The following is a 14,659-nucleotide window of genomic DNA, read 5'->3' on the forward strand; positions in this document are numbered from 1 at the left end:
GGCAGTCTGACGTCATCTATCATCCACAGATGAAGTTCAAGTTTTCAATGAGGTGTTATTGTTGTGAAATTAAGATGACAGGATGGTATTGTAAGATATTGTGCATGCATAATAATTATTAAAAATGTCGTTTTTGCAAGTTGGTATGTGGTTGCTAAGCAATGGGATCACATCATAATATCTGATAGAGATAAGAGCCTTCAGGATGCTCGATGTACCTGTCTGCCAAGTTTGGTTGCTCAGCTCCAGATCAGGCAGCTCGCAGACAAACAGGCAGAAGATCGCTGATTCATCCCATTTCTGTTCTTTACACCCAAGAAAACCTGTCACTGTAGCTTTCCAGGAACTGGAACTCCTGGATTTTTCTTTTCCGTGGTGATTTATTGGGATACATTAAAGACCCGGTATCAAATATCGAACTTAATCATAATTCTGATTCATCAAAGGTCATATTTTCCACCACAAATGCATCAAAAAAGTTACATTACAACAGTTTTAATTTTTTAAATACTTTCACATATTTTTTTAAACTACATTTCCCAATTTAGGAAAATATATAAAATCATTTTAGTCCTATTAAATGTATGAAATATAATCAGCCAAATTACTTTTTACATGTGATTACATGTGATCAAGCTGCAAGCAGCACACCGCGTATCAAACATATTGATAAATAATCATCATCATCATCATCATAATTAAAATGATAATAATTGATTTGAAAAAATTTAGGGGACAAATTAAAAATATTTTTGAAAATATTCAACAAAAGCATTGAAAACACCAAAACAATGTAAATTATGAGGGACTCCATTAAAGTAGAGCAACAACAAATCTCATATCACATTAAAATATCTCTGCAATAACATAAAATAACTATTTTTTAAAGTATTAAATAAAAAAAAATTAGACCACTGGGTAAAAGCAGAGCAAAATATTTTAATAAATTATTTATTTTCCAGACAACATGAAAATATGAAAAAAAGGCCAAAATTAAAATTTAGTGCCAACTGCTTCCATCAAATAACAACATCATTAAAACGTCTAAATAAGAAATGTTTAAATGCATCAAACCAATAAAATTCTTTGGTATCTCATCCTGTTAAAGAACCTGAGTGCTTGTTCCAACACGAGCTTATTGAACAGGATGCTGTTGTGTCTGTAATTAACGGCTGTTATCTCCTACAGACGGTGAGTCACACAGCCGTGGGTTGCTATAAAAAACAGGGTGTCACTGGGGGATTTAGATAAAGCTTAATTGAACATTACGGCAGGAGGATGCAGAGTAGGAATGAAGTTGGAAGTATAGATGAAGTTTATTTCTCATAATCATTATCCATAAAGGCAGGTTTGGATGGCGTGGTCCAGATTAGTGGTTAGGAAGGTAATGACGGCTTTAACACTGCCAACATTATGGGTTTGGATGCCACCGCGGGGCTGCTGGTGCTAAATACGAGCTCTCTCGTGGTACCGTGAGATGAAAGAAGCAGCCCAGTGGCATATGGTGCTATCCAGCCAATGATCATTAGCATCAGCCATATGCTTCCAGTACAGTTAGTACCCCACCGATGCAGCTCTGTAGGCGCTCGCATGCCAGCACACAGTAGGCGTGTACATTTACAGCATGTAGCATGTATAAACTTTATGGCTTTATTTAAATATATATTTTAAATGCTTAGATATTCAAAGCACCCAACAGGCCAAAGACTGTAGATAGATGAGCTAATACCAGCAAGCTTGCCTAGCAACACACACAGATACCTGCACATCAGTGCGATGCAGCATATAAATAAAATATTAGGAAGTGGAAGGTCTGTTTGTGCAGTTAAGTACAAAGTAAGATTAATTTTTTAGTCACTTAACTGCTTTTGAAATGAGTTTAAATCGTGAGACTAATTTTAATTCTTAATATAGTTTTTAAACGTGAGTTATAAACATTTTACCACCTGTACAGTTTGTATAAACAGGATGCTAGCCCATAGAGACTCATATTATTTTTGTAGCAGGGATCATTTTAATGTGGGAGTCAATGAGGACTGACTCATTTTTGGAGACAGCCTCAAGTGGACATTAGTGGAACTGCAGGTTTGGGTGCTAAAGCTAATTTTACAACAAGATTTAATGTGATACCCCAGTAGCTTAAAAAATAACAATTTGATATGACACAAGCAACGAATCCAGTTTTTTTTATTCCTCAGAAAACTCATCACCACCAGCACTGCTAAAGGCTAGCTAGCCTAGCTTGGCTTATCTGCTGCCACTGCAGCCTCGAACTCTTTGCCTTATACTGGACAGTGCAGAGTAATGTCACACCAACCAGTCGTTAACTTTTGTCTTGTGAAACTTGTAAAGCTTGTAACACTTCTTTGGCTTAAACAAAAATCCCTTCCCTGGATCTCACCTATTGTTTTTACAGCCTACAGTTAGCCAGCTAGCCCCACCTCTGTTTTTGAGAAAGAATCTCATCCTGAGCAGAAGAAGAAAAATCCATTTTGATGTCTTTGATATTTAAACCGAATGTTTGTAAAGGTCACAGGCTCGTCTAGCTCTCTGTCCTTCCTGCCTGTCAATGAGTGTCTCTCTGTTTTCTGTCCGTCTGTCTGTCTGCGTCTGCTCTGCTGGATTCGTTCCCATTGTGACAAAAACAGGAGAAAATCTTCAGTCATCACTTTTAAACAGGGTCGCTGTGATCAGTGGCCAACATGGATTCTTGATTCAAATTAAGTCAGAAATTTAAAGTATTACTAATGTATGCTGTCGAATTCTGATCGGCTTCCTTTTAAAAACACAAGGCGGGTAGGCGGAGCTTCTGCACCTGAAGTGACTATGTTGGATTTGTCCTCTCTGTAATATCATACAGGCTCAAGAGTTTTAAAAAACGGGGTTAAACTGAGTGTTTAAAGCAGCTCATTGGGATTGCATCTATTATTAGAAGCCCCTTTAATATGAACGCCCACCACTAAACAGGAGAAATGTGACAGGAAACAAAGAAACGCAAAATTGGGCCACTTTAAAAACTCAAGAGTCGACTTTCTCCTAACAAACCCACAAAGCTCATTTTGGCTTTCCTTTGACAAATAAAGTTGATGCCACCTACAAAACAGATGGTGGCACTAACATGTAAGAAACAGAACAAAGCTTTCTCATGTGCCCCTGAATGACACAGATAAGCATCCAATAAATATCAATAATAGTTCAAACCGAAGCCACCATTTTTCCACGGAAGGACGTTGGGTCCCTGAATGCACCATCATCAGTCAGGAAAACAAGCATCTTTTGTCTCCTTTTAACTGGAGGACGGGGGCATGCGAGGACATAAAGAGCAGCGAGAGCTGGTGGGCGTCTAAAAGGAGACGCTCATTATGGGATGTTTCCTCTGTGAGAAGCACTCATGGCTTCTTTGCTGAATGCAAAGCATTGATTTTTCTTCTCTGTTTGGGTTCAGACAGAAAAGCATTAGCGTCCACTCGATGATGTTAGGCCAGGCAAGAAGCAGCGCGCGTGCGTGTGCACTCGACTTATTCTGACATTTTTAGAAAGCGAGGACATTTTTAGGCTGGTTCTCTGTGGAAAAGCACAGTGAGAGTCCCCACAAAAATAGAAGCACAAGCGTGTGTGTGTGTGCGTGTGTGTGTGTGTGTGCGCGCGCACATCATTCAGCGGGGGGACTTAGCTTGGCTGTGTCCTAGATTCACGAAAGCCAAATGATAATGAGCTCAGATTGATGCTCGCCTTCTTCTCCTCCTCTTCAGCTCCCCTCTCTCCTCTATGCTCGCCTCCTCTCCTCCTTTTTACATCTCTTTCCTGCTGCCTCCCCTCCCTGTAGTCCTCCTCTTAACTTGCATAATCATTTCTTTCACATCTCAGTCTGTCTCTTCTTTGCTCGTCTTTTGTTCCAGTTATTTCTTCTCCTCTTACCTTCACAATGGTTTCTGTTGTCTTTTGTTTTCTGTGAGATCGTTCTGAGCGTCTCTCTTTTGTTGAAAACATTTAAACACATTCTCCACAAAAGCTCCAGATAAAAAAATGAAGCCAACTTTGTTAACGATGAGAATATTTGATAATAATTGTTACACATTAAGCACTTCTGGTTCTGCTGAAGGACTTCACTGTTGTACCATCACTAATGACACATCTTCTTTATCTCTGCCAGTTTTCTTTCTCCTCTCACCGTCCTTTATGACCAGCTGCATGACTCAGATTCTCCTCAGGAGCTTTTTCCAGTCACCTGTAGCTCCTTCTCACGCTTGTCTAATTATGGAGTTTGGGACGTTGCTGCCGTTTTAGCACAGCGCTCTGCAGTGATGATGTATTTTGGGGCTTTTTTAGGACCGGTGGTTTTGGCGTCTCAGGAACAACAAGGTGCAGGAGGGCTACCCCATGCAGATCGATCAGTTCTGGAAAGGCCTGCCACCTCGCATCGACGCCGCCTACGAGAGGACTGACGGCAAATTTGTCTTCTTCAAAGGTATGTAGAATAAAATTTGAGGTATACAAATAGTTTCCTTTTTTCCTACACTCACTAACAGTTAATATCGGTGCGTCACAGTCCTGCCTGGAACTAGGATTTTATTTTTGAGGGTCCAAACACATGTATGTTGTTAATGGCATCAACAGATGGAGGAGCATTCTAAGTCTGCATAACGGGTTGGCACGTGCAGCAATTCACTCCTTTCCACATGAAATTCAGGTCAGTTTGAAACAGACGGTGTTTGCTGTCTGTTAGAGTGACAGTGACAGACATCCTGAGGCGCACAAAAGATGATCTTGATAAGAACATCAGCCAAATCTAAATCAGATTTGTTTAACGGTTGTGTGATGTTTACATGAGAAGGTATGAAGAATTAAACAAAGAATATAAATTCAGGTCTGAATCCTTCCTCCACCTTCAGTCTGAGCTTGTCTTTTGTTGTGTCTCTTAGTTTCATTGAGGCTGAATTTACCTGTCCAAAAAATATCTCTTGATTTTACCTGATAAGCTGAAAGATTCTCCAGAATCTCTGCCTGCCATCTGCTTCAGCGTTGTGAGGCTCTGTCCTGCTCTCTGCACGCTCGCCTTCTCCTGAAAATATATTTAATAAAGTGTGAAATAGAGAATGGCGTGGCGGCGGGGAGCACCCGGCCCAACGTAATAGAATTTCAGTGTAAGGATGAAACCTCTCTCATCCCCTTCCTGCTGACTGTGTCTCGTTTCCTTTCACTCTTTCTTACGTTCCCGTCAGCACTGACACACTCCGTGTCTTTACATCACTCCTGAGGACATCACATTCACTTGTGTTCAAATCTTAATCTTAGATTTGCGTCACACTGATGAGAAAACAGCTAAACAAACACATGATTAATGATTAAAAACAAAAAGCCGTGCAGGCCGATGGCAGCAGGAACGTCTCAAACGGACAACGAGGCTCATCCCAGAAAAACAAGGAGTGCGAGGAGCTGACAGTCAAACGGACTCTCAGGAAAGAACAGTGAGAAAAAAGTCACATCCAACCTTCAAAATAAAACAGGAAGTGCACTGATAGAGGCACCAGGACCAGATTCACACTGGCTGAGGGCTTTTCTCATTTCTCCAATTTGCGCCTCCTCGTCTCCTCCTGCCTGTGAACCGAAAATCAATCTCAGCACGCCATGTTGGAGGACGCATGGGCGTGTCCTTTTAAGTGTTTTTTACTTTCAGCGTGTAAAAGCAGAATCGATGGACTCTTTAACCAGCTCATCCCATCCTCTGCTCACACCGCTGATGGGAGGGACTGAGCTGGGGAGGAGACCAACACAGATCCAAGAATCAGTCCTCCTCCTGACATGATCTGAATGTGTGGGCACCTCATGCCACAGGTAAAAAGGACACACCTGTGCGACCTCCTCTCTGCTCCAGGTGCTTTTTAGGACGTGCTTCAAAATCAACTGTCCAGATTGATTTACGTGTCACAGGCAGGACGAGAGGAGAGAAAAGCCTGCAGTCACCCGACCTCACCCCACTGAACATTTACAAGGACTGCGTGACATGACGGGAAGCTCCGGGGAACGCTGTCACATCATATTTTCATTTGCAATAAAACATTTGGTGATAAATTCTCAAGTAAATGAAATAAAGTGAAGGATTTTCAGCCGTGCCCTCAGACTTTTGGGCCCCTCGTTCATCGACATCTTCTGCCAGCCAGGAGCAGAAATTAATAGCTTTGCTCCGTCTGAGCTCTCAGCTGCTGACACACACACACACACACACACACACACACACACACACACACACACACACACGTTGGGTATTCATATCTTGTGGGGACATCTAATTGACATAAGCCCCTCCCCTAACCCAACCTAATGATAACCTAATTGTACCCCTGACTCTAAAATCACATTTTAAGTCTCAAAAATGGCTTCAAACTTGTAGCAAACCTACAATTCTTGGTCCCCACAAAGATATGAACACACGCTCACACGCACTGCAGTGCTTTATTCTCATGTTTGTGAGGACGAACACATATTTGTACCAAAATGTTTAAATAAGTCTGAATCAAACTTTCCAGTTTACAAGCCTTCAAGTTAAAGGATGTAAAAGACATTAAAAAAACATCAGAAACTGTAATTTCCTGCTTAAATCTACCCATTAATTCATAATGTACATTTAAAAACTACTTTAAATGCCTGCTGAGTAGCTATTAGTGTCTGTAAAGGACATAATTGGGATTCAGTGCCTTTGTATTAATCTTTGTTTTTACTGTGTGTGTTTTTCCAGATGATCAGTACAGGCTTCCTAAAGGAGCGGCTGTCACATCAGGATATTTAATCAGCCTTTAAAAGGGGCTTCGTGGAGTCCTTTTATTTATTTAATGTCTCTTTGTGTTTTCGCCCATATCCTTCTTCCAAACAGTGAGAGCTGAATATTTAACAAAGCTACAGAGCAGCTGTTTTAATCTTTGTTTTCTCGCTGTAGTGGAAATCGACCGCTCTTTAACCACGGCTGTTAAATTTCACAGTCTTCTGTCCTGTGCAACCCCACCGCCAAAAAGAAGAGTATCTATAAAGATTATGATTTATGATAGGATGCCAGGGAGGTCGTGTTTTCGCCTACGTTAGTGTTCCTGGCAGCTAGCGGTTTATTTTGAAACCTACAAAGAGAAAAGCTGGCAGACGGATCGGCCGTACGCCAGAGAACAATCGATTGTTGATGATCTATATCTGGAATTTCAAATATTAAATAATCATTTGAGAAACTGAGAGAGAAACACATTTTCTCAGACTGTTTGGAGGATAAGTAATTTAGTTTAAGTCAATAAAGTTTAAGAGCAGCTATTTGTGCTCAGAACCACAGACTGTATAAAGAAGATGGAGGCAGCCAGGTTGTTTTGGTTGAATCTAACCGTAGAGACTAAACCTGCTGGGTCTGTGGGGACTGACTCACTGGAGCCCTGAGTGGACATTAAAGGAACTGCATTTATGGCAGTTCTGTTGCTGGTTGTGTAATTTCACAACTTGAAAATAAACTTTCGATAATAAAACTGAAAATATTAAATTGCTCACTTACTTCTTCAAACTGGTTCCAGGTGATAAGTACTGGGTGTTCAGGGAGGTCACGGCTGAGCCAGGGTACCCTCACAGCCTGGTGGAGCTGGGCAGCTCCCTCCCCAAGAGTGGTATCGACACGGCGCTGCGGTGGGAGCCCGTCGGGAAAACGTACTTCTTCAAAGGGGACCAGTACTGGCGTTACAACGAGGAGAAGCACACCACAGACGCAGGATACCCCAAACCCATCACTGTGTGGAAGGGAATACCAGACGCTCCGCAGGGGGCCTTCATCAGCAGGGAGGGATGTGAGTGGCAGCTAATTATTCTTTTGGTTTCAGGCGTGAGACGAGATCCGGTCAAATCAGAAGCTTTTAGCTCTGAGGTATCCTTCATCGATCTCAGCGTCGCCTCATGCACGACGGCAACACTGGAGCTGAGATATTTCAAAACACGAGAAAAAACAGTGGTTTCAGTGTAATTTAGTTTTGATTTAATGTTAATGTTCAAACTTCTCTCACACTGATTTTCATGCAAGCTGAAGAAGAATTTCTGCCACAGATCAAACAAAAGGTTTTGGACATATTTCGTTCTTGTAAATTTACTTATTTAAACTTTTTAATAAATTTGCGAGTTTCTCTCATAAAATATTCCACTTTTCTCATGTATTTCTTCTAGTGCCGTCAGCATTAACGCCCCATGCGTGGGGCTGCACGGCATTAACGAGCTAACCATGCTAACGCGTTGACGCTGTGCAGCCCCACGCACGGGGCGATCTGCGGTAACTCGCTAACAGAGATTTGCCGCGTTAATGCGGTTATGGCGTTAACGTCATTTTAACGAGATTAACGCTGACAGCATTAATTTCTTCCAACATATTTACAGTTTGTCTCCTATATTTGTTTTCTTATGAACTTCCTTGGATTAAATTCCATTTTTTATGAGAATTTGACTCCAGTCAGTTACATTGACATAATATCAGGTAAAAGCAATTTTAATGCAAAAATGTTACTTTTAAAATAGCGCTGACAGAAAAATACGTCCATTTTAAAAATGCATAGAACAAACTCAGCTGACTGTCATGTAAACTGAAGAAGAATTAGAATGCAGAGTCACAATCAGCAGTTTGTATTTACAGTGAGGCTGCGTTCACACGTACACGGGTATTTTTGAAAACGGAGATTTTCTGTTTTCGCTTTTTTTTAAAAACCCGTCAACATGTGCAGTTTTGAAAATATCTCCCAAAATATCTCCGTCCACATGTAAACGGCAAAACGCAGTCAAATGTTGTCAAGAACATGCCAAATCCTAGCCGTGTGGAAATGTTGACCAATCAGAAGTCTAGAAGCCAGGGCGGGAAAGAGCAAACAGGGTTTTCTGCCCTCACCAAACTCTAAGTACTTCTGAAAAGGTTTTGTGTTTTTCGGGAAGGGCAGCTAACTTTGTGTTACTTTTCAAGCAACGTCATCATTTCAAATGTTAATAACCAAAAACAGTGTTTTGGCTGGTGTAGACTCACAACTTAGGAATGAACAAAATGCATACAGCGTTCATAAATTTTAATTTTAAAAAAATACATTTATTCAAAACCGATGACGATGTCGGGATTTAGGTTGTGAGAGCGTCTGTGTTGAATGTTCACTGTGACGCCTCTGTCTGTCTAACTGAAGGGACAGTAACTGTGTGTGTATGTAAGCGTGGAAAAACTGCAGGTAGTCAGATTAACAGCAACAGTGTTTTGTCTCTATTCGCCATTCGAGAAATTGATCTCATGTAAACACTAACGTGGCGCACAGCGTCACGTCAAAAAAGGCGCACACCTTTGACGTTGCGTGAGTAAATCTCCGTTTTCCTCGTCCACACGTAAACGCAAAAACTGAGCTTTCGAAAATCTCCAACCTGGCAGGAGTTTTTTAAAATCTCCGTTTTCAGTGATCGAAAACGCCGTTCACGTGTGGACGAAAGGTGCAAAGGCATATAAAAATCTGCGTTTTTAAAAAATACCCGTGTACGTGTGGACACCTGAGTAAAAACACTGTTAGTCAGCTGTTTATGCTGCAGGATCATAAAATGCAGCGACAGAGGTGTGAGACACAGAAAACTGTCCATCGTCACTTCCTTTCCTTGAGCAGTGACCTTGTGACCTTGCGGCTTCCTCTGTGGAGTTGAGGCCGATCTATGTGCGGCGTGGTGACAGGACGACACGGCCAGCCGGGTGTGGTGTCTCTGTGTTGTTGATGAGAAACCGGCCTGCAGGGACTTTAGAGGCAGCAGACAAATGTGTGCGACTGTGCGTTTGTTTCCTCGGGGCTGTTTGGAGGTGATGGAGCAGACGAAAGGCAGACGGCACAAGAAGCCCTGTGGGTGTTTTCTGTTGTTGAGCTACTTCGGCATGTGATCCCATCACAGTGGAGTCTGTGGAGGAGTAAACATACAGAGCTGGGTTCAAACCGTGTTTTAGTCGCTGTGTCAGAAATTCTTGCTTTGCCCGACGCTGCACATCATCTTGCACAACTTGCTGTTGAGAATTTGTTCCCGAGCAACAACCAGAGTGATGTTTGACACCACGTGTCCCCAGAAAAACCTTCAAAGTCAGTCTTTACCTTCGCGTGTGTGCAGACGAGCAGCGTGTCAACATGTTAGAGCAAACGTTAGCTTTTATTACAAACTGGATCTGGTTTGTTTACCACCAGTTAAATGATGATGAGCTCTAGTGACATCATAGCTGGCACATCCAGTAACAACAAACAGGTTTTAAGTGACCGTGGAGACGAACTGATCCACTGGGAGGATCCATTGAGCCCCAAAGTTGTTTCATTTTTTAAAGAACGTCCAAACACCTGCTTCTGTATTTATAGTAAAATTCTGAATGCATGATTATAAGATGGTTTCTTTGCTGAACTGAAGGGCTGCCTCCACATACCTGAAGAGGAAACAGCTGATATTTATGAAACAGTAATATTAGCTAACAGATGCACTCTTCTCTTTACGTGTCGCTGAGTGAGGTGTTTTCTGTTACAGCATCCGTCTCGCAGGCATTGCATAACATCGTCCCTCAGTGAGAACATCCACTGCTGGGACCAGAATACAGTCCTTGCCTATAGCCGCCACATCACAATAGAAATGATACTGCCTCTAATAAGATCCTGCACCACAGGGACACACCAGAGCTGCAGATGGATGTGTTTCAGTTTCAGAGTGAAGGACCGCGTTTTTCTGTGCCGTGCATGGACGTGTTTGTTCCCTCAGACACAGTTTTCGAGGAGTTTCGTGTTAATCGCTGTTTGGTGTTAGTAAGTGCAGCGCCACTTCACCCGAGAAACCTCGAGTGTTTCTGACACTGAACCAGTAGCTGGTCATGCAATATGTGTGTAATATGGTTGGGAAGTGTTTGTGTTGTGGTCCTGTGGTACCAGAGTAGATGTTTAAGACGGTTCACAGCTGGAGCTCTGAAGCTTGCAGGGCGATGAAACTGTGTTAAAGCACACGATTCTTCTTAATCAAAAAAGAGAAAAGGTTGGGCACATGACTCTAACATCGTAACATCCAGGAAGTCACAATCAAATAGCTTTAGGGGTTAGCGTTGGTTTGTATTTAGCTACATGCTAAACAAACATAGTTTTGGAAATTACACGATGCTATATTTAAAGTCACTTACATGCGTTTTTGCCTCACAGTTCGTCTGTTAAAATATTTTCCTTTGGGTACGTCAAATATGTGGAAATTCCATATAAACAGGTGTGAAGGTAACGGCACAGAAGTCGACGTGGTGGAGCCTCTGTGTCCTGCCTCAATGACAAACACAACAATAACTAGTATTACTGGAGCATGATTTTTGTTTGTTTGTAATAACACGTTAGAACCATTTATATTTATCTACATCTAAACAATGGCTCATTTGTTGTGTGATAAACTTTAGTTTCATAATGATCACCTCTCCGTCTCTGATGTCAGCATCATCAACCCGGGGATGCGACTATTGGCTTGAGATCCTGAATTTGAGTCACAACTTTTTTTTGTCATTCATTCTGTCAGGAAGCCTTTATTTATTTTCAATTTATTCTAATATATAAAAAGATAACAGATAAAGAGATGCAAGAATTGTTGGGAGGGCAACAAATGTTAAACACACGTTTCCTCGAAAGCTACAAAATCTAACAAGGACATTCAAACACTGAAATTGATGCTGCTGTCACAGTTTTCCTTTTGGAACAAGTTTTAAGTAGACTTGACCAAAGTCCAGACAATGAATAGTTTGCAGTCAGTCTACGTGTTTGGTTCTGCCTCAAACACTGTTATTCTGCCACTGGTTTTGAATGCAATCACATTAGCTTGGTTTAAAGTAAAGAGAAAGCGAAGAACATCTCCCGAAACTCTACACACACCTACAAATGCACTGCCAGTCCTTCCACAAACTAAATTGGACTAATCTAAAAAGAAGTTCAAGGTGCCAAAGATACCCTGTGTGTATCTACCAAGCCACTTTCATCAGACACAGCCACATAAAGTTTTTTGCGTCCCTGTAGTGTCTGAGGTCCTTGGGTAGTTGCTTAATTTGCTGTACTTTCAGTGTATTGTGTTTATTTTTGCTTCAGTAGAAAAAGTTCAGCTGACTAATTCCTCTGCTCTGGTCTTTCACTGATATCACTCTCCCATCCTCCTGCCCCTGCATCTTCCCATCCTCAGACTACACCTACTTCTACAAGGGGAAGGAGTACTGGAAATTTGATAACCAGAAGCTGACTGTGGAACCTGGATATCCAAAGTCCATCCTGCGTGACTGGATGGGCTGCGACCAGTCCGACATGGAGCGCTCCGGCAACAACGGTAACCCTGGGGACCGCCAGCTGCCCCCGGATGATGTCGGCATCATTGTGACCATCAACGACGTCCCCCCGACAGTCAATGCCATCGCCGTGGTGATCCCTTGCATTCTGTCGCTGTGCATCCTGGTGCTCGTGTACACGATCTTTCAGTTTAAAAACAAAGGAGTCCAGCAAAACACCATGACGCAGCACTACTATAAATACCCTGTTCAGGAGTGGGTATGACAGCCAACTTGATTTGGAATAGGTCAAAGGTCATGGATTGAAGTACGGTCGAGCTGTAGTCATGCGTTAGCTAGCTAATGTAGGCTAATGGCCAAAAATGCTAGCAAAGGACAAAGCTAATGAATGCTTATAGATGTACGCACACTCAAAAGGTGTTTTGGGGAGTGGATTCAGATTTCTGGCTCAGAGTGGGAGAGATTTGTTTCCTATAGCACATCCAGAATGATCTGAAAGACTTCAAAATTCATCTTTCTGGTTGTGCTTTTACTCAAAATGGGATCATATGAGGGGGAAACATTGACTTTGACACCTTCTTCTGGGACGTACAAAACACCGCTCTCCTGCTCAGTGAAAATTTAGAAAGAGGGGAGAAAGAAAGATGCTCCTCTAAGCCAGACATCACCTCCAAGTTTGTTTTAACAACTTGTATATGTGAACTGCTACAAGTCAGATGAAATTTAATGAAAAAAAGAGAAACAGTTTCAAATATCAAACTTGAAAATAAAATATAGGTAGAAAGGCCATAACAAAAGAAAACCAAGGATCTCTCTGTGGATCTCTGATGTTTGATTTGCGTTCAGCTGTTCTGAGATGTTAAACTGTCAAAGAGGACCTTTTTCTCTCTTTTTTCACCATTCACTAAACACCATCACTATTGTCTTGGTCCATCTAAAATTCCCCTCAGCGCCCACATTTTTTAAAAAGCAAATGCATTGGTTTACACTGATTGGTTTCTGCAGACGTGGAATAGCAAGTCATCGACGTGGAAAAGCTCTACAGTCTTATTAATATGCTGCACAAAAACAGGCCCCATGATTAGCAAAATGCTAACACTAAACTTCTTAAACATCCTCTCGGATTTAAGGACGTCTATAAATCCATGAAACGCCTCGTGAGACATTTTTTTGATGATTGTAGAAAATCTCATCATTTCTGAAGCACCATGAACCAGGAAAAAGGATTCATGCCCTCCCTGTGCATTTTACTTGAATCTTGTTTCCTTTCATGGCATGTAGCAGTGGTGCCAACCACAACAGAAAGTTCAGAGTGAGTTCCTTTAAAACCATTTCTTTCACTTAGCTTTTTTACCAGCAGGAGATTTTCCTTTCTGTCCCTTTTTATATGTTATAAAATATATCGGACTGTTGTTACTGGACACGCAGAGAAAAGCTACTCATGTTTATGCAGCTACAAACATATCACTGGGTAAATTGTAAGGGTTTATTTTTGAGGAATGAACTTTAACCTCGTGTCTGATTGGCTCTTCCTCTTCTGAACATACATGTGATTAATAATGATTTCAGAGCTTCTCTTAAATGTTACATAATAGTCAGTATTTATTCTCACCTCTGACTTTGTGTTTTACCACAGCATGCACATCAAACTTATTTTAGTTAAGACCCGATCAGAGTGAAAATAAGACGGCAGTCTCTTTGTAACTAGAAAAAAATTGGTGAATGTTTATCGGTGTGGCGACCGATTACTTACGACTGCACGGGTCACCTGATGAGGGATACTTAGGCTACGTTCACACTGCAGGTCTTAATGCTCAATTCCAATTTTTTGATCAAATCTGATTTTTTTGTCTGCTTGTTCACACTACAAATAAAATGCGACAGTAAACGCGCTCTAGTATGAACGCTCAAAGCGGCCCGCATGCGCAAAAGAAGACGTCACACACAACGCGCTCTGTTTAGACCCAGAGCAAACAATATTGTTTGACTGATGGTCCTTAATATAACGACTTCAGACTTTACGTTTCCCAACTTTTGCTTTAAGTTATTTTGTTATTTACATAATAATGTAAATAACCTAATAATGATCCTTATTGCAGTTTTACAGGAGCGGTGCTTCAAAGGATAATCTGCAGATTTCTGTTAGAATCTGCAGATTATACAGTACAAATAAAATGTTCACGTTGTCTTCCCAACAGTTTCACTAACATCTACACGGGATGGCCAGGAAGCGTTCGCGATGTCTTCTCCGGCGCTGATAATTGGCGTCTGTCTTGTGTCAGTGACGTAAAAGACGGATTTAATGCGACATGACCGTTCACACAGCAGTCGCTTTCTAAAACATCGGATATGTATCGGATTCAGTACCAC

At 41.6% G+C, this 14,659-nt stretch overlaps 1 protein-coding gene and 1 long non-coding RNA gene across 2 annotated transcripts in view; one reads left to right on the forward strand and one right to left on the reverse strand.

Moving 5' to 3' along the window:
- The window catches only part of mmp24 (matrix metallopeptidase 24), a 68,048-nt gene extending 53,716 nt beyond the window's left edge, over positions 1 to 14,332 (forward strand). The window contains exons 8-10 of the mRNA XM_005469748.4: positions 4,330 to 4,468; positions 7,545 to 7,811; positions 12,190 to 14,332. Coding sequence (XP_005469805.1) covers positions 4,330 to 4,468; positions 7,545 to 7,811; positions 12,190 to 12,554 — 771 coding nt within the window. The 3' untranslated portion in view covers positions 12,555 to 14,332. The remainder of the gene's footprint in view (positions 1 to 4,329; positions 4,469 to 7,544; positions 7,812 to 12,189) is intronic.
- Positions 1,019 to 7,614, reverse strand: LOC109201205 (uncharacterized). The gene is made up of 3 exons (XR_002061234.2): positions 7,526 to 7,614; positions 4,972 to 5,062; positions 1,019 to 2,684 (listed from the first exon to the last, which is right to left on the reverse strand). It is a non-coding gene; the product is annotated as an uncharacterized LOC109201205 (long non-coding RNA).
- Positions 14,333 to 14,659: the final 327 nt, after the last annotated feature.

Source organism: Oreochromis niloticus, linkage group LG5, assembly GCF_001858045.2.
Source record: "Oreochromis niloticus isolate F11D_XX linkage group LG5, O_niloticus_UMD_NMBU, whole genome shotgun sequence".
Lineage (NCBI taxonomy): Eukaryota > Metazoa > Chordata > Actinopteri > Cichliformes > Cichlidae > Oreochromis > Oreochromis niloticus.